This window comes from Hemiscyllium ocellatum, chromosome 24 (assembly GCF_020745735.1).
Source record: "Hemiscyllium ocellatum isolate sHemOce1 chromosome 24, sHemOce1.pat.X.cur, whole genome shotgun sequence".
Taxonomy (NCBI): domain Eukaryota; kingdom Metazoa; phylum Chordata; class Chondrichthyes; order Orectolobiformes; family Hemiscylliidae; genus Hemiscyllium; species Hemiscyllium ocellatum.
The window spans coordinates 4515764-4541380 of record NC_083424.1 but is presented as its reverse complement, the minus strand read 5'-3'; the positions used below and the strand labels follow the sequence as shown (position 1 = coordinate 4541380).

Genomic DNA, 25617 nt, shown 5'->3' with positions numbered 1-25617 from the left:
CATGATTACTCAAATTCAAACAATACACAGTACACTCAAAATATACATAAGGACACACATCCACTGTATATGACCATGCACACTTCATTCAATCTTCATGCTTACTATACGCATGCTAATAGTTCTTATCATAAACTTCACACTGACCGTATACACATACAATATATAGGAGTGATACATTTTTGAGTTGCACTGTTAGCAAAAGCTCACATTCTCATCAGGTCAAATCAATAATCCTGGTCTTTATGTATAAAAAGGCAAAACTTCACCAGGAGCTACAGCCCAGGTTTATTAATTGTTCCTATCTAACAAGGCATAGAAACTTACAGGTTATGGTGATGAATAAGATAGAAGAGTCCATTCAAGGCAAGTAGACTAATGGCTCCTCCTGCAAAAGGCAAAGATACAAACAATGTTATTTCAACCATCAAAGGGCAGAGTCAACAAACTGGACAACAAAACTCAGTCCAGCTGGAATGTTAATGACCTGCTCTTATTGTGGGATACAGGAAAGCACATTGCTTAGAGAACGAGAACATCAATCAGAATTTTCAAAAGATAAATGGACAAGTGAACAAAGGCAGCATTGCAAAGGCTGGGAGGAGGCAGAAACCAATGTAACAAGATGTCAACCTGTCAGCTTTCTCAATTCTTTGATGGGATGTGGGGAATCACTGGCAAGGTCAGCATTTGCTGCCAATCCCTAATTGCCACTGAACTGAGTGGCTTGCCAGGGCTACTTTACAGGCTGGATATGAGTCATCCACACTGATAGGCATTTGGAGTGATATGTAGGTTTGACCAGGTAAAGATGGCAGATTTACTTCCAAAAAGGAAATTAGGGAAGGAGACAGGTTTTTACAGCATTTGAAGATAGTGCCCATCACAGAGACTCACTTTCCATTCCAAGTTCATTAACTGACTTCCAATTCCAGCAGCTGCTGTGTTTAGATTGCAAACCATGTCACCACATCTTTAGCCTAGGCTTCTGGATAAAAAGTCCAGTGACAATGCCACTATGTCCCCTCTAGAATGAGAGCTGTCACAAAAAACACGTGTTTAAATAACGCTTGCCATTTCTCCCTCGGACATCGCAAAGTGTCTTTACAGATCTCTATGGTCTTAAAACCTATAAAATCGAAATGCATAGATAGGGTAGATAGCCAATAGGTTTTCCCCATTATAGGGTAGTTCAAATCTAGAGGGCATGGGTTTAAGGTAGGGGGAAGAGATACAAAAGGGCCTATGAGGCAATTCCTTCACACTGAGGGTGGTAATTGTCTGGAATGGGCCACCAGACGTTATGTGCAGTTGAGTATTATTTTTTCATTTAAGAAACATTTGAAAGAGTATATGGATTTTTTTAGATTACTTAGATTACTTACAGTGTGGAACCAGGCCCTTCGGCCCAACAAGTCCACACCCATCCGCCAAAGCGTAACCCAACCAGACCAATTCCCCTATATTTGCCCCTTCACCTAACACTACAGGGCAATTTAGCATGGCCAATTCACCTAAACAGCACATTTTTTTGGATTGTGGGAGGAAACTGGTGCACCCGGAGGAAACCCACGCACACACGGGGAGAATGTGCAAACTTCACACAGAGAGTTGCCTCTGAGGCGGGAACTGAACCTGGGTCTCTGGCGCTGTGAGGCAGCAGTGTTAACCACTGTGCCATTGTGCCGCCCACGGTATTGAAAGATATGGACCAAACACAGGCAAATTTGACTACATTAATTGTGAAACCACATGGATAAGTTAGGCTGAAGGGCCTGTTTCCATGTTGTAAGCCACTTTGACTCTAAATGACTTCAAAGTACTTTTAAAATGCAGTTACTGCTGTAATGTAGGAATTGTAGCAATGCATAGAGACTCACTTTCCATTCCAGCGCAAGGGAAGGTGGTGTGATTTACAAAATAAGGGACTTTGGTGTTGCATTTCTAAACTGCGCTTGTGTGTAGTGAGAAAGTGGACAGTGCAGCTCATTCTTCACTGTAAGGACGAAGAGGCTGATTATGTTCAATTCCAGAAACGCCAAAATGAATGAATGACTAGGACTGGGTTTTTATTTAAAAATTACAGCCTTGGTCACATACCTATGTTGTAAGCAGCGGTAAGGAAGTCAATCATTAGGGTCGGCTTGCTCATGTGTGGCAAAATGGACTCATGCAAAATCACCAGCACCTTCTTATAAAGATTAGTTGATAGCTGTTGAAGAAAATGAGTGACATTCGGTTTCAAATCTTTAGTAATATTTCAGACTTGTTGCTGGATTTCCTATGTTTATGGCACAACAAAGACTTCCTGCCACAAGTGATGTGCAACTCAAACCAAAGAGTTCTTAAAAAAAAACAAGCTCTCTCATATATAACAAAGAACTGTGGATGCTGGAGATTTGTAACAGACAAAATCAGAAATTGTTGGAGAAACCCAGCATCTGTGGAGAGAGAACTGGAGTTAAGTTAACATTTTGGGTTCAGTGACCCTTCTTCAGAAATCTTCATTACTGAGGTTGCACATTTAATTACGACTGTCAGGCCCCAATACGAAGAGATGAGGGATGAACTGGCAAGCACCCGGAGGGAACTTTGATAGCAGCATGGCTAGAGAGTTGGGGATAGCAATTTGAATGAAACTGGCAAGAAATTTTATACTAGAATCTTGCCGTGCAGGAGGTCATTCAGCGAACTGTGCCTACGCAAAGTCTCCAAAACGGCTATCTAATTTGCCCCACTGCTCCTGCTCTTTCACTGTAGTACTCAACACTCCCCACTTCACCCCATCCACAAGTATTTACAAAGAATACATTTTTTTCCATCAAAAGAGATTTATAATATGTTTGTAAAACACCTACTTCCCACAACGATTGCAATATAATCACCACCTAGAGTTCTGTGATACAGCACAAGAGCAATACACATCCTGTTTACGGCTTAAAGCACCTGTCAGTTTCAAAATAACAGATCAACCACTTGCAGAGATGTAAACTGAACACTATTCACCATCAATAAGCTTAAATAACAGGGTTAAAACTTGGCACAGCTTTGTTCGCAAGGGAGATTTGAAAGGAAGGCTGAAGCCCACAAGAATGTCTCAATTAATAACATTCACTAATACACCTTCACTCTACAATGTGACAGATTCAGAGAACACATTCTAAATGCTAAATGTGAACTGAATCTTAGTTACAAAACATTAAAAGCATTGTGCTCAGTTCTGGTCTTCATTTGATAAACAAGGTTACAGAGACACTGGGGAAAGTGTATAAAAGATTCACAAATATGATCCAAAAATTGAGACATCATATCTACCAAGACTGAACAGGTAGTTCTCTTGAAAAAGAGGTCATAAGTGTTGAGGGAAGTGAAGGGGAGGGGGGGGGGGGGGGGGGTTCAAGGACAAGTGGGAGAAACAAACAGAATGATATATTGAAGAGGCAGACAGAAACTTACATGGAGCACATACATCCTCAAAGGACAACCTGAACCCAATGGTCTGTTAAGTTCTATAAAAACTTCGCAATATCATTGTGTTGCAAAGTGAATAATTTGATTGTCCCCAAAATACTTAACAGTATGTCAACTGCTGGAACAGGATTGGAGTATTAGCCACCTAAGTCTGACACACTGAAGATGTGGAGGATGTGTGAAATTAAACCACAAATCTAAACCACAATCAGCGAAGCAGTTAAAGAAAACGTGAACAGTTCTTTTTTGGAAGAAACGTACCTTATGTCTGAGGAATGCCAGCCACAGTCGCTCAAACACTCTTCTGTGTTCCTGTTAACAAAAAAAATGGAAATTTGTAAAAGATATAATGAAGTCAGCCCCTGCTCAGTACACAATTACTTTTTCAGATTAGCCCAACAGTATTTAACTAGTTCATTCCATCATACATTCACAATTCATTGATGGTAGCACAGGACCAATAGGGTTTCTCATTTCCCATCTTTCTCATACCCAGAAGTCCCCAATAAACAAGGAATTAATTTATTCCAAATGATGCTAGGAAAATTGGCTTAGGCAGTGCAGTTGCAATAATCGTAAAATGGTGACAGCGCAGAAAGTAGCCATTTGATCCATCATGTCTGTGTTCATTCTCTTCAGAAGAAACTCAAGTTAGTTCCACTGTCCAGCCACCCGCTTTTCACTGCAATTTGTTCCTCTTCAGATAATTATCCAATTCCTCTTTAAATGCTACAAGTGAAGCTGCATCTACAAAACTCCGAGGCAGTGCATTTCACATTCTAATCATTCAACTTTTAAAAAAACAATTTATTCTCATGTCATCGTTGCTTCTTTTACCAAGCACCTTGAACTGCTGTCCTCTGCTTCTTAACCCTGTCACAAATAAGAATGGTTTCTGCCCACCTACTCTGTCTCAGCCTCTGTTAATTTTGACCAAAGCAGTTAAGTCTCCTCTTCTCCATACAGTCCCAGTTTCTGAAATATTTCTATGTAACTAAGTTCCATATCCTTAGAACCATTCTCCTGCTTCTTTTTCTGCACCCTAATGAGTTTACATCTTCCACTCGATAAAATTTTCCTGCTGAGGATGGAATTTTATACACTCACTTTAACTTCCTTGCTTTTCAAAGGGGAAGGGGATTATGCTTCCATTAAAAATATGCATTTTGCAATGAAAAGTCATGAAAGAGATCTTGAGAATGGTAGATACTTGGAAGAGTCAGAGAGCTTTTAACGGAACTTGAACAATGTCACAGTGATCAAACAGTTAGGTACACAAAGCCAATGCAGCGCAGTGACCTAAAAGACCTTATAAATAACTAGTAAAGTACATTATCCAGGAGAACATGGTGGACAGATCTGTCCAAAAGGTAATGGTGTTTTTAATCTCCTGAACCCAGTGATTTATTCTCAACAGCAGTCTCTGTATTTGGATCAGAAAGGGAAATGGCTTTGGACTCCCTGTGTCAAATTGAGGGCATACTACATTCAAAAAGCACCTTCAATCTGGTCGCCTTCCATTCTGTGTGTTTACCTGTAAGCAGAAAGGTTGCAGTGTTAATATCTTAACTGAAACATCCTTTACAGTACAACCAAACAATTTCAGCAAAACAAACATCATTATTTTAAACCTATACTGCACAATGGGCCCCCACTACCTGCATGGAAGAGATTTTCACATTGTTGTCTTGGACTAGGCTTGAACTAGAATTCAGGAACTTGTAGACATTGTACTAACTGAACTACTCCTCCCACTGAAACTTTTAAAAAAAAATTGAGCATTCCACCTTGGACACAGTAACACCATTGTTATTCAGGCAGAACACCAAAGAAATTTTGATGGGAGCCTGCATAACCTCAGACTGACTTCCCCTGAAATGAAGCAAGAAGGCAACTTTGAGGACCAGAGTAAAAAGTGAGGTCTGCAGATGCTGGAGATCAGAGCTGAAAATGTGTTGCTGGTTAAAGCGCAGCAAGACAGGCAGCATCCAAGGAACAGGAATTTCCTGCTCCTTGGATGCTGCCTGACCTGCTGTGCTTTAACCAGCAACACATTTTCAACTTTGAGGACCAGCCTAATTCAGACTTTCCAGCTTTCTCCACATCGCAGTGGCAACCACTACACCTCAAAACCACCACACTGACAAAGAAGCTGGCTCGAACAATGCTAGGGCATGAACGCCCTGCAAGATTCTCTTTTAAAATACCAGAGCTGGTGAGATGAAATAGACTATATAATCCTCTGGAGCAAGACAGATTAATCAGGGACAATCAGTATGGATGTGTTCAGGAAGGTCGTGTTTGAAAAATCTGATCAAATATTTTGAGGTAGCCAGGAGTGTTGATGAGGGTAATGCATTCAATATGGTCTACATAGTCTTTAGTAAGACTTTTGATAAGATTCCTCTTGACAGACTGGGCTATAACGTTAACAGCCCATGAACTCCAAGGCAAAATAGCTCATTGGTTCTAAATGTAGAGAGGCATGAAGCAGAGAGTGATAGTAGCAGAATGCTTCTGTGACTGGAATTCTGTTTCCTATGGGGTTCCACAGAGCTCAAAGGCATGGGCAAGGGGTCTCCCTGCTGCTTGTGGTGTACCTTAATGATTTAGTTTCAAATTTGGGTGATACAATCAAGAAGGGACACGAAAATTGGTAGGGTGGCAAATAGTGAGGAAGATGGCAGTAAGCTGCAGGAGAATATCAACGGACTGGTCAGCCGGGCAGAGCAGTGGCAAACTGAACTCAAACTGGAAAAGTGCAAGGTAATGGATTTTGAAAAGGCTACCAAAATAAGGGATTACAGTGTGACTGGGGGCACCCTCGAAAGTACTGTAGGTCAGAGGGACTTTGATGTGCATATCCAAAGATCCCTAAAGGCATCTGGGAAGATAGTTAAGGCTGTTAAGAAGGCATATAGGATTCTTACTTTCATTAACTGAGACACAGAATACAAGAGCAGGAAGGTTATGCTGAAAGTGTATAAAATGTTCGTTAGGCCACAACTGGGTGCATTGTGTACAGTCTGGTCACCACATCGTAGGAAGGATGTGATTGCGCCAGAGAGGATGTTGAGGAAGCTGTCTGGGCTGGAGGGTCTGAGCTTGAGGAAAGGTTGCACAGGTTACGATTATTTTCATAGAATTTCACAGAATCCCTTCAGTGTGGAAACAGGCCCTTCAGCCTCTGACCCTCTAAAGAGTAACCCACCGAGACCCATTCCCCTACATTTACCTGTGACTAATGCCCCTAAACTTCTCATATCTGAACAATGCACAATTCACCCTAACCTGCACATCTTTGGATTGTGAGAGGAAGCTGGAGCATGTGGAGGAAACCCACACAGAAACGTGGAGAATGTGCAAACTCCACACAGACAGTCACCCAAGGCTGGAATTGAAGCCGGGTCCCTGGTGCTGTGAGGCAGCAGTGCTAACCATTAAGCCGTTGTGCCGACCAAATGGAACACTGAAGTTTGACGGGAGACCTGACAGAGACTATGAGGAGCATAGACAGAATGGAACGAAATACACTTTTCCATGAGTAGAGGGGTCACTAATTAGGGGAATGGACTTAAGGTAAGAGGTAGAAATTTAAGAGGGGAGTTTAGGAGAAGTTGTTTCACCTAGAAGTGGTGGGGATCAGGAACTTACTGCCTGAAAATGTGCTTGAGTCAGAAAGTCTCATATCATTTAAGCAGCATTGAGATATTCATTTGTATTGCCATAATCTCCAGGGCTACGAGCCAAAATCTAGAATATGGGGTTTGCGTAGTCATATCCTTGTTGATTGGCACAGGAATAGTCTCTGTGCTGTAAGCACCTCCAGGTGTACAGTGAGGGATGTACTGCTAAGGCTGTACAAAGCTCTGATCAAACCGCATTTGGTTTGAACTCCATATATAAGGAAGGATATGCTGGCCTTGGAGGATCATTGAAATAGGAAAGTAACACTCAAGCCTCCTTTGCCATTTGATTAATGGCTGACATGTATCCTGTATCCATTCACTCACCTGATCTCTGTAAACTCTTGAATATCCTTAACCAGCAAAGTGGGTCTTGAAATTTTTAACTGACTGGCCCTCTCCCTCAGCAACCACAGGTTTTGGAAAGTCCAACATACATTTCTTGGTAACCTTTCTTCTATAATCAATGAGACTTACTTTGTTGCTTCACGAGGAAATTTGAGAGTTCTTCCTGCTCAACTGGCATGCGAATTAAAGACAAAAGACCAAATGTGTTTTGTTGATAAACTGGAAGCAAATCCTACAAAGAGATGATGTACAAATGATTAAATAGCAATGACGCTTGTTCAGATTTGGAACATAGCAGAACATAAAGACTGAAAGTTTACCCCCTTCGAATTCTGCATTATCCTTGAGATATTATTAACAGCATAAACCATGACGTAATATCTCACATCCTCATATTCCATGTACTCCTGAAATCGAGACAGTAGGGACAAAGTATCTCTTTCAATCTGAAGCAAATTGTCCACAAGCAACTGAAAGGGAACAGACATTCGTGAAAGTTAAAAACAGAAGCTGAAGGTGGAAAAACAAGAAATATAGACTCAGCAAATTGACTTTACAAATGAGATCTTATATCTAAACAATGCCTATCAAAATGAGACATCCTGGGACACTTCAGGAAGGGAGGAGGACAGGGAGAAATAGACAACTACTTTTGTTAGTTTAGCAGCATTTTCCGCCACCATTGTGAGAACTTATTTTACAGAATCTTCTGTGTACTAAAATGTTCCAACAAGCTTCAAAGGAGCATGACACAACCAATGTAGACACTGAGCCAAACAAAAGAGGTATTGGGTCTGATTGGTCAACAGGTAGGTTTGAAAGAATGTTCTAAAGGAGGAGATCATTTCCAGAGCTCAATGTTCAGGCAGCCAAAGGCATGGTCTCCAATGGCACAGTGATTAAAATCGGGGGAAAAAGGTCAGCTACGGAGGAGCTCAGAGATTTATGGCAGTTCTGGAGTTGGAAGAATTTAGTGAAACAAAGGTAAAGCCCTGGAGGGTTTTAAGAATTTTAAAATCAAGGTATTGCTTCAGTCGGAGCCAATGTAGGGCCAGTGAGCTCACTGAGTGTTGATTGAAAATGTCTTACCACAAATAAGGGAATCAATACCAGAGGCTGAATATACTACCCAGACGACAGTTTTGGATTCTGGAGATAAACAATTTTAGTATTGCTCATTATTAACATGTGGACCCATGCAAACAGCAAGTACATACTAGAAACAATTCAGTGAACATCACCCCAAAGTCAGAAAGCAAGTCATTGCTCTAACCTCAGTTCACTCTCCACCCTTACAACTGGGTCAGGTTTCATGCAAAGGAGTAAACATAATCCAATTGTACTCTTAGCGCTGACCCACACCATCAACCTCAGGCACCACCCTATGATAACGCAAACCACTCAAGCGGTCCACAAGACATTGGAGCAAATAACACTTCACTATGGGTTTGGTTTCTGTCCTTCAAGTTCGCAGATCAACAGAAAGAACTCGTAAAACAGCCGTTGGCCTAAGAGCCATTTTCTGAATCTTGATGACTCTAACAGGTTATTCATTTCCTAACAAATATCACCCTGCTCTGATGTAGCCCCTCAAACAGCAGTTAAGACATTTCAATAGATCCTCACACTAAATGGAAATGAATAAAAACCAAATACCGTGTACCGCAGATGATGGAAGTCTCTAACAAAAACAGAAAGCACTGGAAACGCCCAAATGAGTCATATTCAACTTGAAACTGTAATGGTTTCTCTCTCCACAGTTGCTGTCAGGCCTGCTGTGTATATTTTCTGCAACTTTTATTTTTATTAAAATTCAGTTTGAGTTTTCTCTTTGCATCTTTTTAAAAATCAGGACACAGGAACTCGCATGTAACAATCAAAGTGAGATTGTTCTGGCACTTGCTATTTGATTGTAAATGATATAAAACAAATAACACACATCCTTTCTGGTGCTTATTGCTGTGATAGGTTAGTCAGAGGTTGCGCTAACTTCCTTCACACTCTAATGGCCAGAAGGCATGAACAGAAAGCCTAAAGAAAACTGTATTTTGTTCCATACTTATGTGCTTAATTTCTGTTTCTTTTAAAAATGGATAACCGCGCTGGAGTGAAAAAAGGGCAGAGAGTGAGCACACAATCATATTTCCAGAAGTATCTGAACCCCTTATATCATATAGATAACAGCCAAAGCTGCAAACGAGATGCTTGCTTTCAAACAGTTCTGGACAAAGAGATACTTCAAGAGCGAACATGCTAAAATGAGTGTTAATGCTTCTAAAGTCACTAAAAGTCACCACCTCACAGTGGAAAACACTGACGGAGGAAGTAAGCTCAACAACCTTACTAAGTTTGCGGATTACACCAAAATTGTGGCAGAGTAGACAGTGAGATTAGATTCCCTACAGGAGAGAAACAGGCCCTTTGGCCCAACAAGTCCACACTGACTTTTTGAAGAGTAACCCACCCAGACCCATTCCTCTATCCTGTATTTCCATCTGACTAATGCAGCTAATACTATGGGCAATTTAGCATAGCCAATTCACCTAACCTGCACATCTTTGGATTGTGGGTGGAAACTAGAACGCCCGAAGGAAACCCAAGCAGACTCAGAGAGAATGTGCAAACTCCACACAGTCACCTGAGGCAGGAATCGAATCCAGATCCCTGGTGCTGTGAGGCAGCTGTGCTAACCACTGAGCCACCGTGCCGCCTAAAGGTTTTCTAAGGCTACCAAGGGATCTTGATCAAATGGGTCAATGGACTGAAAAATGGCAGATGGAGTTTAATCTGGATAAATGTGAGATATTGCATTTTGGTACAACAAACAAGGGTAGGGCTTAAACAATTAATGGTAGGGCCTTGGGAGGTGTTGGAGAACAGAGGGACCTTCTTCTGGATTACTGTGTCCAGTTCTGGTCACCCAGTTATAGAAGGATATTATTAAGCTGGAGAGGGTTTAGAATAGATTTACCAGGACGTTGCTGGCTATAGAAGGCTCGAGTTATGAGGAGATGCTACATATGCTTGGACTTTTTCACTGGAGCTTAGGAGGTTGAGAAGTGACCTGATAGAAGTTGATAAAATAATGAGGGGTACAGATAGAGTTAATGGATTTCAATATAAGAGGGTACATTTTTATGGTGAGGAGAGAGATTTTAAAATGACATAAGGGGCATGTCTTTTACACAGCAGGTTGTTCAAATGTGGAATGAGCTTCTTGGAGTGGTGGTGGATGTGTGCACAATTACAATGTAAAAAGACACTTAGGTAAGTACATGAATAGGGAAGGTTTGGAGGGATATGGGCAGGAGCTGGCATGTGGGATTTTGTTTGGCATGGTCTGATTAGACTGAAGGGTCTGTTTCCATTCTGTGTGACTCTGTGACCTTTCAGTTAGCCTGAGATGAGCAAGGACGACTTGAAATGGCTGTCCTTGTCACCTGAGTGAAAAGCGAGCTTGCTAAAGTGTTTAAACGTACAATTCTGGGATTCTAAGGGAGTTGCTGTCTATCCACAGAACAGGTGGTCTCCAGGCTGAGGTGGCAGCTTGCTTTGGACCTCACACCTCTGCCTCCAAGTTGCTGACTGGAAAGAAACCAACTCTTTGCCTGTGAGAAGGAAACACCACTGGGCCCAGCTTGTCAAGGAACCTAAAACAGAAATTGCTGGAACCGCTCAGCAGGTCTGACAGCATCTGTGAAGAGTTAACATTTCGGGTCCAGTGACTCTTCTTAACTTTGATTTCTCTGCACAGATGTTGCCAGATCTGCTGAGCTTTTCCAGCAATTTCTGTTTTTTTTGTTCCTGATTTACTGCATCCGCAGTTCTTTGGGTTTTTACTGAGGAAGCTATTGTTAAGCGTGACCTCCAGGATGTTGCAACACACGCAAACTATTTTTAAAAACACCTCTCGATTTATGAAAATTTGAAATTTAGAATATATCACATTTCCTGCTTTCCTTAATTTTCTGACTGCTTGTCTATGTATATGGAGTATGGCAGCAATTTTCTGCAACTTGAGAGCTCCGTTAGCAAACCCTACCACTGACTTCACTTTTAAAGGACTTTACCATAGGTCTAGTTCAAAAACTGAAATTTGAAAACTAGAGCTTGGGGACCACCCTTCAGCCTACCTTAGGCTAGGGGCAGGCCAAAAAGGAGTAAATCTTAACAATAGCTAAAAATCTCAGTCTTAAAGGAGGCAAAGCAATCATAATTTCAATTCACCACTATTCCCACTCTGTCCATGATACAGCACACAAAATGGCAGAAGGAGACTGTGGGACTGGTATCAAGAAGCACAAGTGCTCAAGGAGTGATTGTATCTGGAGCTACCTGGGAATATGGATAGCAGCAGAGAACAGATGAATGAGGTATTACAAGTCAAGGTCTGTACCGGATGGGAAAGGCTGAATGCTCATCACCCACTGGTGCCTGCTGCAGTTCTGCAGTCAGTAGCATAGCATCATGCGCTGTCTCCACTTCCTTTTTCTACCTTGCACAGAGAGAGAAGCTCAGGACCTACAGTCCAAGCCTACCCAGTAAAGGGTGCACCCACTCAGAATCATAACTCACCTTTAACAGCCCTTGCGGAAAGATATTCCGCTCACTGTCTTCATGTCTGTCAAGGGGCCATCTTCCTTCTGCCTGAACAAATTTCATCAATGCGCAGAGTGCCACTTCCTGGGGAGAAAGCAATCAGGAGTGAACATGTTTCCACTACGATGCAAACAATCACGTACAGGCAACTAATGCTGCTCTGGCCAGTGGCACCCACATCCTGGGGAAATATTGAAAAAAGTGACAGTGCAAGCCACCAAACTGACAAGTCACATTTTACCACAAATTGCACTTAAATGCATCCGATCCACTACTGAATATAAAATGTAGATACAGTTGGTGGAATTCAAATTGTGAACTTATTCCATTTCAGTAACTGGACCTATGTTTTCTGTTTCTGCGCACCCCCAAATCTGAAGCAGAAACTGGTGGAACACAGTTTGTATTTGGACCTTGAGTAGGAATAAGTGAAGAGACATTTAACCTAAGATCAACCTTTTGACAAATACCTAGGAACAAAACCAGACATTTACATATATTTCAAACACAGAATGTTGGAGGAATTCAGGAGGTCTGGCAGTATTGGCAGGGAAGGAAAAACAGTTCTCCAGAAGGAAGGTTATACTGAACTCAACATTAACTCTGTTTTTCTCTCTCTCTCGAGTCTGCCAGAAACAGTTATTCCAGCGTTTTCTGTTTGTTTCAGATTTCCAACAAATGCAGTATGTTGCTTTTATTTACACATGCATCATCTATCAGCAAGCATTTGATCATACTGCAAAAAGTTAATAGACGTGCTGCTGAAATGTGGCATGTGGATATATATCCTGAGCTTACAGTGGGACCAAACCCTCAGTATCAGGCTAGAAAAGAGGCAGGTCAGAGTTCAATAAACCTGTGCACTGTCACCAAATTTATTCAATCCATATACAGAACTGGCTTGCGATGTACTTCCAGAGGAGAACAATTGGAGAAGCATAAACTTGTGGGTATGGTGACAACACAGAATCAGAAGAGGCTTTACAAAATGTCACAGATCAAGTAAAATCTAGAAGAGGTCTTTGAAATGTGGAAGTTTAATATATACTAAAAATTCCATGTAGAGACCATAAAACAAATGTAAAGATGTTAGAAATTCAAGAGCAAAAAGAATCCCCAAAAACTGACCTTCAGAAAAGGAAATGTCAGTACTCTGGCTGTTTGGTCAGAGATTTCTTCTGAGAACAGCAGAAAGTGGGGTCGATTCAAGACTGAGACGTGTGACGGATGTCACAAAGTGGTGCATATGAGCAACAGTGCGTGAGAAAATGGAGCAAGACAGATGAGTGTGTCATACCATAACAACAGATCTCCTGATAAGAATAGCTACAATCAGCAGTATGGTAAAAAGGACTGCAGATGCTGGAATCCATAGTCTAGATTAGAGTGGTGCTGGAAAAGCACAGCAGGTCAGGAAGCATCTGAGGAGAGAAAAATCAATGTTTCGGGCAAAAGCCCTTCCTGATGAAGGGTTTTTGCCCAAAACGTTGATTTTCCTGCTCCTCAGATGCTGTCTGACCTGCTGTGCTTTTCCAGCACCACTCTAATCTAGACCCAACAATCAGCAGTATCCCCATTCGGAGTTCAATCTTATAGCAGCTAAATCACCCAGTGCTCAAGATGGTACAAAACTCTCAGGGGCTGTGCTAACACATTGTTAGGACCACATCTATTTTTTCTGGCAAAGAATGCTGGAAAAATTGAGATTTTGGATAATGACTGGGGTGCAGAGAGCTTACCATGTGACTGTTTGGAACTCAAAGTCAAAAGTGGAAATGTGTTGAGTTGAAGTTATTCAAGTGACCTTTGGAAAAGCAGTTCCAAAATTGATTTTTTCTTTAACTTTTTGTGAGACAACACGATGGAAATAACTGTGAGCAGCAGGTGGCCTAGTTTCAGCTTTTGGACTGCTGGGCGCTGTTTGCCACAGGCTGAATGGCGGTGCAATTGAAGAGAGAGATCTCCAAAACGTTTGCGGCAAAGACAGACCCCTCTCTCACTCCAAGAAAAGGAAAACCGCTTGGTAGTTCAGAGCTTTGCAAGGGTGCAACACTCTCCTGCTCTCTGAAAACAAGTCAATGCTTTAACTGGTCATGTCCATGTTTGGGGATCTCCACAGAGTAATGGAGCATAGTTAACAGCACAATTTCTCCTGTCAGCTTTCATTGCATCTAGTATTGTCCCTAACTCTCAGCCAGGGGAGCTGCTTTCAAGGTTGAAAATGTGTTGCTGGTTAAAGCACAGCAGGTTAGGCAGCATCCAAGGAATAGGAAATTCGACGTTTCAGGCATCAGATTTCCTGATGAAGGGCTTATGCCCGAAACGTCGAATTTCCTAAACCTTGGATGCTGCCTAACCTGCTGTGCTTTAATCAGCAACACATTTTCAACTGTGATCTCCAGCATCTGCAGACCTCATTTTTTACCCGAGCTGCTTTCAAGTCTCACCTGCTCCAGAGATGTGTAATAATATCTCTGAAAAAGTTTTTTTGATTAGATTAGATTAAAAGGTTGATTAGAAAATATCTATTGCTCTTGTCAGAGTCTTAACAATAATGCAGAACATTTGAGTTGGATTCTTGGCTTAGGACTCAAAAGCTGAGAATAAACAGGGGAGCATTTAACAATCAGGTTTAAAATTTGCTTACCTACAGAGGTCCCAGGTACATACACTGAAGTTTACTCTGCTATTTTTACGAACTGTATATTTCCCCTACATATCAGGTTGGACTTGGGCTAACTATGCATCTGGGTTCTGGCCAGAGTTAATTTAGTGTTTACATAAGCACAGCTATATTCTCCCAGGTAACTGTACCATTTTAGAGGGTAGTTAAGACTCAATCACTTTGCAGTGGATCTGGAGTCACATTAGGCCAGACCAGTTAAGAACAGCAGATATAGAATCATAGAGATGTACAGCATGGAAACAGACCCTTCGGTCCAACCCGTCCATGCCGACAAGATATTCCAACATAATCTAGTCCCACCTGCCAGCACCCGGCCCATATCCCTGCAAACCCTTCCTATTCATATACCCATCCAAATGACTCTTAAATGTTGCAATTGTACCAGCCTCCACTACATCCTCTAGCAGCTCATTCCATACACGTACCACCCTCTGCGTGAAAATGTTGCCCCTTAGGTCTCTTTTATATCTTTCCCCTCTCACCTTAAACCTATGACCTCTAGTTCTGGACTCCTCGACCACAGGGAAAAGACTTTGTCTATTTATCCTATCCATGCCCCTCATAATTTTCTAAACTTCTATAAGGTCACCCCTCAGTCTCCGACGCTCCAGGGAAAACAGTCCCAGCCTGTTCAGCCTCTCCCTGTAGCTCAGATCCTCCAACCCTGGCAACATCTTTGGAAATCTTTTCTGAACCCTTTCAAGTTTCACAACATCTTTTCGATAGGAAGGAAATCAGAACTGCACGCAATATTCCAACAGTGGCCTAACTAATGTCCTGTACAGCCGCAACATGACCTCCCAACTCCTGTACTCAATATTCTGACCAAGAAAGGAAAGCATACCAAACACATTCTTCACTATCCTATCTACCTGCGATTCCACTTTCAAGGAGCTATGAACCTGCACTCCCTAGGACCTTACCATTAAGTGTATAAGTCCTGCTAAGATTTGCTTTCCAAAAATGCAACACCTCACATTTATCTGAATTAAACTTCATCTGATCCAGATTCCGTTGTAATCTGAGGTAACCCTCTTCGCTGTCCACTACACCTCCAATTTTGGTGTCATTTGCAAACTTACTAACTCATACTCTTATACTCGCATCCAAATCATTTATGTAAATGTCAAATCCACTGATCACAAGCCTCCAGTCTGAAAAACAACCCTCCACCACCACCCTCTGTCTTCTACCTTTGAGCCAGTTCTGTATCCAAATGGCTAGTTCTCCCTGTATTCCATAAGATCTAACCTTGCTAATCAGTCTCCCATGGGAACCTTGTCAAACGCCTTACTGAAGTCCATATAGATCACATCTACTGCTCAGTCCTCATCGATCTTCTTTGTTACTTCTTCAAAAAACTCAATCAAGTTTGTGAGACATGATTTCCCACGCACAAAGCCATGTTGACTATTCTGAATCAGTCCTTGCCTTTCCAAATATATGTACATCCTGTCCCTCAGGATTCCCTCCAGCAACTAGCCCACCACCAAGGTCAGGCTCACCGGTCGATAGTTCCCTGGCTTATCTTTACCGCCCTTCTTAAACAGTGGCACCACGTTTGCCAACCTCCAGTCTTCCGGCACCTCACGTGTGACTATCGATGATTCAAATATCTCAGCAAGAGGCCCAGCAATCACTTCACTAGCTTCCCTCGGAGTTCTCAGATACTCCTGATCAGGTCCTGGGGATTTATCCACCTTTAACCTTCTCAAGACATTCAGCACTTCCTCCTCTGTAATCTGGACATTTTGCAAGATGTCACCATCTATTTCTCTACAGTCTACATCTTCCATATCCTTTTCCACAGTAAATACTGATGCAAAATATTCATTTAGTATCTTCCCCCATTTTCTGTGGCTCCACACAAAGGCCGCCTTGCTGATCTTTGAGGGGCCCTAATCTCTGCTGAAAATGTGTTGCTGGTTAAAGCGCAGCAGGTCAGGCAGCATCCAAGGAACAGGAAATTCGACGTTTCGGGCACAAGCCCTTCATCCTGATGAAGGGCTTGTGCCCGAAACGTCGAATTTCCTGTTCCTTGGATGCTGCCTGACCTGCTGCGCTTTAACCAGCAACACATTTTCAGCTCTGATCTCCAGCATCTGCAGACCTCACTTTTTACTCGGGGTCCTATTCTCTCCCTAGTTACCCTTTTGTCCTTAATATATTTATAAAAACCATTTGAATTCTCCTTAATTATATTTGCCAAAGCTATCTCATGTCCCCGTTTTGCCCTCCTGATTTCCCTCTTAAGTATACTCCTACTTCCTTTATACTCTTCTAAGGATTCACTCGATCTATCCAACAAAACCTCCCAGCTCGGTGAACAGAACCACAACAACAAGCACCCGAGCTACAAATCTTCGCCCAAACTTTGAAGATCTATCCTGTCTATACCTGACAGATGCTTCCTTCTTTTTCTTAACCTCACTTTCTTTAGTCATCCAGCATTCCCTATACCTACCAGCCTTCCTTTCCACCCTGACAGGGATATACTTTCTCTGGATTCTTGTTATCTCATTTCTGAAGGCTTCCCATTTTCCAGCTATCCCTTTACCTGCGAACATCTGCCTCCAATCAGCTTTCGAAAGTTCTTGCCTAATACCGTCAAATTGGCCTTTCTCCAATTTAGAACTTCAACTTTTAGATCTGGTCTATCCTTTTCCATCACTATTTTAAAACAAATAGAATTATGGTCACTGGCCCCAAAGTGCTCCCCCACTGACACCTCAGTCACCTGCCCTGCCTTATTTCCCAGGAGTAGGTCAAGTTTTGCACCTTCTCTAGTGGGTACATCACATACTGAATCAGAAAATTGTCTTGTACACACTTAACAAATTCCTCTCTGTCTAAACCTTTAACACTATGGCAGTCCCAGTCGATGTTTGGAAAGTTAAAATCCCCTACCATAACTACCCTATTATTCTTACAGATAGCTGATTCTCCTTACAAGTTTGTTTCTCAATTTTCCTCTGACTATTGGGGGGTCTATAATATAATCCCAATGAGGTGATCATCCCTTTCTTATTTCTCAGTTCCACCCAAATTACTTCCCTGAATGTATTTCCGGGAATATCCTCCCTCAGCACAGCTGTAATGCTATCCCTTATCAAAAATGCCACTCCCCCTTCTCTCTTGCCTCCCTTTCTATCCTTCCTGTAGCATTTGTATCCTGGAACATTAAGCTGCCAGTCCTGCCCATCCCTGAGCCATGTTTCTGTAATTGCTATGATATCCCAGTCCCATGTTCCTAACCATGCCTTGAGTTCATCTGCCTTCCCTGTTAGGCCCCTTGCATTCAAATCAATGCAGTTTAATTTATTAGTCCTACCTTGTCCCTTGACTGTTTGACTCACTTCTGTTCTCAGCTGTACCCGTCTCAGATCGATCTCTTTCCTCACTATCTCCCTGGGTCCCACGCCCCCACCTTACTAGTTTAAATCCTCCCGAGCAGTTCTAGCAAATTTCTCTGCCAGTATATTAGTCCCCTTCCAATTTAGGTGCAATCCGTCCTTCTTGTACAGGTCACTTCTACCCCAAAAGAAATTCCCATGATCCAAAAATGTGAATCCTTCTCCCATACACCAGCTCCTCAGCCATGCATTCATCTGCTCTATCCTCCTATTCCTGCCCTCACTAGCTCATAGCACTGGGAGTAATCCAGATATTACTACCCTTGAGGGCCTCCTTTTCAAATTTCTGCCTAACTCTCTGTAATCTCCCTTCAGAGTCTCAACCTTTTCTCATCCAATGTCATTAGTTCCAATGTGGACAATGACCTCTTGCTGGCCCCTCTCCCCCGTGAGAACATTCTGCACCCTCTCTGAGACATCCTTGATCCTGGCACCAGGGAAACAACACACCATTCTGCTTTTTCGCTGCTGGCCACAGAAATGTCTGTCTGTATCTCAGACTACAGAAACCCCTAACACAATTGATCTCTTGGAAGCTGACGTAACCCTTGTTGCATTAGAACCAGTCTCAATACCAGAAACTTGGCACTAATGGGTACTAAAACAACGATAACCCACAGTTATGTATTCACCACAAACGATTGTTTTTAAATTGCAAATTTATTTAATTTTTTTATATTTAAATTTTCCAGTAGCTGCATGGGATTTGAAGTCACCTTTTTGGATCATTAGTCTGGGTCTCAGTATTACTCACCTTATCTACCAAACATTCTTCATTTGATGCATGGGGGCAAACCTGAGGCAGGTTCACAGTAGGAAACTCACCTGTACCTGACTCGATTCATGCACCATCAGGTTGAGTAACTGGTTGATGCAACTCTGATAACGATACCTCATCCACATCTTGTACTTCACCTCAGCACTGGAGTCGGCTGAAAATAGATGTACAGAACTCTTTATAATGTAGGTTTCTTGCAAATTCCAAAATAAAGGACACATCTTTACTGTATTTTAGGGTTTTGCTTTAAGTCTCTCTTTGCATCAGCCCAAAACTGACAATGATAGTATCTATTAACATTACGGGACCTCGTTACACATTAGGCTGAAGAGGAAGCTGAAATCTTGACTGTTACTACAACCTGCAGCAAGTTAGTTTGCACCTTCCTGCAACAAGAACTTTCTGCCGACCAACTCACACATCTTAAAAGACTTCATAAACAATTCAGTATCTCTGAAGTTCAAACATTGTGATAAATGTGAGATATGTAGTAGCCAATTTGTGCACAGCAAGCTCCCACAGGCAACAATATGATAATGTTAATCTGCCTGAGTGATAATGGCTGAGATATATAGTTCCCAAGACATCAGGGGAAACCTCCACTCACTTTCACAGTACTGCCATTGGAATTCAAGACAGCAAATGAGACACTTATCTGACGTGTCATTTGAAAGGCAGTACTTCTGCAGTACTGGGTTGGGAGGGTTTATCAATTTTGAATGATGTTGAGTTAGTGAAGAGGGTGTGAGATTGGAGGTCAGCCACGTTTTGGAAATTGTCCGTGCCTGCTGGATATCAGGAAGTTCACTGTACCAATTTTCACTTTCACCAATTTTCCCCCAAAAGGGATATGGAAGCTCAATCATCAAATACATTCAAGACAGAGGTCAAGATTTAGCTTTTTAGTTAATAATGACATCAAGGAATATGGAGATTGTGCAGGAATATGATAGGTAGATTCAGGTAGAGGATCTGAAATGTCACAGGAGGCTTGATGGGCTAAGTGGTCTACTCCAATTCCTATGTTTTCCTGAAATTATCACAAACTTGTTTCTCCCCAAATGAAACAATATCTACCCTCCTTTCAAATCACAACACAGATCAAGAATATTCCTCAAGCGTCTGCACCCCGCAACCACACACCACCACCACCACCCCCTCCCCGCACTGTTCCACTGGCATGAACACTAAGTGAACACTTTCTCTTTCCTGTTGCCTGTGCCTGTGTCACTCTGACAATGCTGTGGAAATGCTTATGGGAGCAAAGAGCCCAACAATTAACTTACTTGCCAGATACTCCTCTTCTCCAGGCAGCTGGCCAAAAAAAACTTCTCCTTGTTGCAGTAAAGTGCAAAATAATTTGCTGCAGGTTGCAGTTGCAGTGAGGATTTCAGCTTCGTCTTCAGCCTAATGTGAAGCACAGAATCTTACTGTCAATATATACTGATCATAAGAACGTTGAGGTTACTGATAGATTTTATTCAGGTCTTTAAACTGTGGAATTCAACTCATGCAAATAAATTAATTGCACTTATTCAGTCCTGAAACTATTTAATCCTAAATTAACTACTTTCTAAATATAACAAAAACTATTTTGCTGGCAAACACAGCAGTCAACGTGCAACCTAGAGGCTCTCACATAAGCAGCAAGCAATGATTTTTCAAGCACTGGGCAGAAATCTCCTGGTCTTGATTAGTGCAATCAGTTTTTTTTTCAGGTACTTCCGAGGGGAGATGAACCTCAGCTTAACATCTCACCCAAAAGGTCTCACCTCTGGCAGTACAGCACTCCATCGGTACCTACCCCAAACATCAATCTGGGGTTACATGCGATGCTGATAAGAAATCAGCTTTTTAAGGGATGAATGTTGGCCAATACAAGAGTGCAATTCCTGCTGTTCTTAACTGGCTTCATGTGAAAGACCAACCAAGTAATATGTGGGGTCAGCATTGAGTGCCAGCTTGTTTCTTTTGGAAGCATCCTTGTTTTGGGGACAAACTATTTCACACTGGATCTTGATACCAGAGTGATGGCAAATTTTCCAGCATTCTTTCCTACACAAACACCAGCAATTCCTTGTTATTTTAATGTTGCAGTGTACAAAATGTTTGGTAGGCTTGTCTACGTAAGATCACTGCATTTCAGAAGTTGTCTGTGAATGTACAATCCTTTCCTTTCTGTCCCCTGCTTCAGTCTCATGTCAAAAGTCACACAATACCAGGTTATAATCCAACAGATTTATTTAAAATCACAAGCTTTCAGAACATTGCACATCAGACCCAATAAGACCTTGGACATTCTCAAATAACAGGAACTCTACCATCACTACTGGAGTCTTCAAATTTCAATCAAAACTATCATATATCTACAGTATTGCACAAAGATTAATCCATTTGCCCCTGCCCAGAGGGAACCTCATCAAATGCAGTTCAGTGCAGTGCAGAAAACCATTTGGTCTCCCACTTAACATCTCAAGATTTGGGGTTCAAATGTATCATCTTCAGACATGGAAGTCATAGAGTTGAACAGAACAGAAACAGACACTTTGGTCCAACTCGTCCATGCTGATCAGATATCCTTAATTAATCTACTCCCATTTGCCAGCATTTGGCCCATATCCCTCTAAACCCTTCTTATTCACATACCCATCCAGATGCTTTTTAAATGTTGCAATTGTACCCAGCTCCACCACACCATACATCTTCTTAACAATGCTATCAACAGAGGTGGCAACTCTGCAAGCCTGAGCCAATCTAAATCCACTGTCTAAACTTGTCACCCAATTCCTAAGCATCTGTGTCCCTCTACTCCCCACCTACTCATGCATCTGTCCAGAGGCACCTTAAATGAATCTACCGTGCCTGCCTCTGCTGGCAACGCGTTCCAGGCACCCACCACCCTCTGTGTAAAGTACTTGCCGCATGTATCCCCCTTAACGTTTTCACCTCTCACCTTGAATGCTTGATCTCTCGTTATTGAAACCCTCACCCTGGGAAAAAGCTTATCTCTATCTACCCTGTCTATACTCTTTATGATTTTATAGACCTCAATCAGGTCCACTCTCAATCTTTTTTCTAATGAAAACAATCCTAACCTACTCGACCTCTCTTCATAGCTAGCACCTTCCATACCAGGCAAATTCCTTGCAAACCTTCTCTGCACCCTCTCCAAAGCGTCCACATCCTTTTGGTAATGTGGCAACCAGAACTGTACACAGTATTCCAAATGTGGCCGAACCAATGTCTTATACAATTTTAACATGACTTGACAGCTCTTATACTCAATACCCGTCCAATGAAGGCAAGCATACCATATGCCTTCTTGACCACTCTATCCATCTGTGCAGCCACCTTCAGGGTACAATGGACCTGAACTCCCAGATCTCTCTGCTCAGCAACTTTTCACAAGACTCTTCCATTTACAGTATAGTTCGCTCTAGAATTAGACTTCCCAAAATGCACCATCTCACATTTGCCTGTATTGAACTCCATCTGCCACTTCTCCACCCAACTCTCCAGTCTACCTATATTCTCCTGCATTCTGACAGTCCCCTTTGCTTTCTGCTACTCCACCAATCTTTGTGTAATCTGCAGACTTACTGATCAGACCAACAATGCCCTTTTCCAGATCATTTATGTATATTACAAACAACAGTGGCCACAGCACTGATCCCTGTGGAACACCACTGTCCTCTACACTATCAAGAAACCTGCCTTTAACCCTGTATTCTGCATTCTAATTCAACCTTCTAAAAATGAATCACTTCACACTTTTCCAGGTTAAACTCCACCTGCCACTTCTCAGCCTAGCTCTACATCCTGTCAATGTCCCACTGCAACCTCCACACTATCCAGAACTCCACCAACCTTACCATCAGCAAACCAACTCACCCACCTTTCCACTTCCTCATCCAAGTCATTTATAAAAATCACAAAGACCAGAGGTTCCAGAATAGATCCCTGCGGAACACCACTGATCTCGGAGCTACAGGATGAATACTTTCCATCTACTAAGACCCTCTCTCTTCTGTATACAGACAGCCAAAATTCCCTGTATCACATGTCTCCTTACTTTCTGAATGAGTCTAACATGGAGAACCTTATTAAACGCCTTGCTAAATTTCATGTACATTACATCCACTCCTCTAACTTCATCTATGTGTTTTGACACATCCTCAAATAATTCAATAAGGCTTTTTTTGATTAGATTAGATTACTTACTGATTAGATTAGATTACTTACAGTGTGGAAACAGGCCCTTCGGCCCAACAAGTCCACACCACCCATTCCCCTACATTTACCCCTTTTACCTAACACTACGGGCAATTTAGCATGGCCAATTCACCTGACCTGCACATCTTTGGACTGTGGGAAGAAACCGGAACACCCGGAGGAAACCCACGCAAACATGAGGAGAATGTGCAAACTCCACACAGTCAGTCGCCTAAGTTGGGAATTGAACCCAGGTCTCTGGCGCTGTGACGCAGCAGTGCTAACCACTGTGCCACCCACATGGCTTGTGAGGCATGACCTGCCCCTCATAAAGCCAAGTTCACTATCTCTGATCAGGCCTTGCCTTACCAAATACCTCCCTTGCCTTACCAAGTTCTCCCTGGTGTCCTACTCAATATTTACCCCTCCATCAGCCTGATAGGTGAACTGCTTAATGCTTTTTTTATGATTGTACTGTGTGCAGATTTGACTGCCATGTTTCTATTAAAACAATATTGATACTTTAAAAGCTTTCCGCCTTTGTCGCACTCTGTGACATCCTTGTGATGATGCACTGTACCATGAAATAAGGTCAAAAATCACACAAAACCAGGTTATAGTTCTACAGGTTTATCTGAAAACACAAGCTTTCAGAGTGTCACTTCTTCTTCAAATAAACCTGTTAGACTATAACCTGATGTGTGATTTTTGACCTTATTTCATGGTACAGTGCATCATCCCAAGGATGTCACAGAGTGCGACAAAGGCGGAAAGCTTTTAAAGTATCAATATTGTTTTAATAGAAACATGGCAGTCAAATCTGCACACAGTACAATCATAAAAAAAGCATTAAGCAGTTCACCTATCAGGCTGATGGAGGGGTAAATATTGAGTAGGACACCAAGGAGAACTCCCCTGCTCTTAGTCAATACAGTGCCATGGAGTCTTTTCCATTTGCCTGACGGAGTCACCATTTGATGGCTCATCCAAAAGACAGCACCTATGATAGAGCAGCACTCTTTCAGTGTGATAATGTTTGTTTATCTGAGACAGAGATTTCTCACTTTATAATTGGAGACATCCTGAGCACCATTTGGAACAGAACTGGTTGGGTGAGGTGAGGAAGGGGAGTTCACATGGGGTCCTGAGGCCACATACTCCAAACATTACACTCCGGTATTGTGTTCTGTTTACAAGATCTTACAGTGCACAGACAAACAGAAGGTCCTACCAATAGCACCCAAGTCCACTCTGGGATCTTACTGTGCCCAAGCCCACCCCAGCCTGAGATTTTCCCGTGCCCATCCCAGCCCCAGGATCTTGCTATAACCTGGTCCACCCCTGTCCTGGGCTCTTGCTGTGCACCCCCAGTCCTGGGATCTTGCTGTGTCCAGGAACCCCCACTACACCTCTGGAAGCACCAGGCCCACACCAGCTCCGGGATCTTGCTGTGCACCCCCAGACCTGGGATCTTGCTATGCCCGTGTCGCCACTCCCCCCCGGATCTTGCTGTGCACCCCTAGCCCTGGGATCTTGCCGTGCGCCCCTCCCCCAGCCCTGGGATCTTGCCGTGCGCCCCTCCCCCAACCCTGGGATCTTGCCGTGCGCCCCTCCCCCAGCCCTGGGATCTTGCCGTGCGCCCCTCCCCCAACCCTGGGATCTTGCCGTGCGCTCCTCCCCCACACACCCCCAGCCCTGGGATCTTGCCGTGCACCCATCTTCCCCAGCCCTGGGATCTTGCCGTGCGCTCCTCCCCCACACCCCCCCAGCCCTGGGATCTTGCCGTGCGCCCCTCCCCCACACCCCCCCAGCCCTGGGATCTTGCCGTGCCCGCACCGTCCCACCTCTAGCCCCTCCAGGATGTCGAACACGCTGTTAGCGTTCTTCCTGCTGCCGAGCACCAGCTCCAGGAGCTGCCGGTACCGGGGCCGCTGTGAGGCCGGGGCCGGGGCCGGGGATGGGGCCTGGGCCCCGGCGGGAGACTCCGTCTCGTGCTCCGCCGCCGCCGCCATCTTGCCCCGCGCCGGGGTCACGTGGGGGTGAGCCAGGGGGCGGGGCCTGAGGGTCACCGTCATTCCCCTCTCCACACAGATACTAACAAAGCCATTGCAGTACAAGTGTATGTTGTAATATTTAAACAGTAAATTAATGAGGGTTTTTAAAAAATAAACTGATTAAAATATATGCATATCACAGCCAAGACCAACACATGTTGTACATGAGGCAATGTGAGACATTGAGAGAGTGCTCCCATGATACTGACCAGGAATTCTGGTCATGCTGTATGTATGAACAGTTATAACATTAAAAAGACATTTGGATAAGTTCATGAATAGGAAAGGTTTGGAAGGATAGGGGCCAAGAGTAGACAGTGGGGACTAGTTTAGTTTGGGAACATGGTCAGCATGGGAATTACAACATTTC

General features: G+C 42.9%; 1 protein-coding gene across 1 annotated transcript in view; it reads right to left on the bottom strand.

Annotated features, from left to right (window-relative positions):
- noc4l (nucleolar complex associated 4 homolog) overlaps positions 1–25219 on the bottom strand; it is a 38048-nt gene extending 12829 nt beyond the window's left edge. The window contains exons 1-10 of the mRNA XM_060843903.1: positions 25038–25219; positions 20268–20388; positions 19029–19135; positions 12081–12188; positions 7826–7975; positions 7635–7737; positions 4971–5005; positions 3733–3783; positions 2101–2212; positions 328–388 (exon numbers count right to left, since the gene is read on the bottom strand). Coding sequence (XP_060699886.1) covers positions 328–388; positions 2101–2212; positions 3733–3783; positions 4971–5005; positions 7635–7737; positions 7826–7975; positions 12081–12188; positions 19029–19135; positions 20268–20388; positions 25038–25205 — 1016 coding nt within the window. The 5' untranslated portion in view covers positions 25206–25219. The remainder of the gene's footprint in view (positions 1–327; positions 389–2100; positions 2213–3732; positions 3784–4970; positions 5006–7634; positions 7738–7825; positions 7976–12080; positions 12189–19028; positions 19136–20267; positions 20389–25037) is intronic.
- Between the last annotated feature and the right edge of the window lie 398 nt (positions 25220–25617).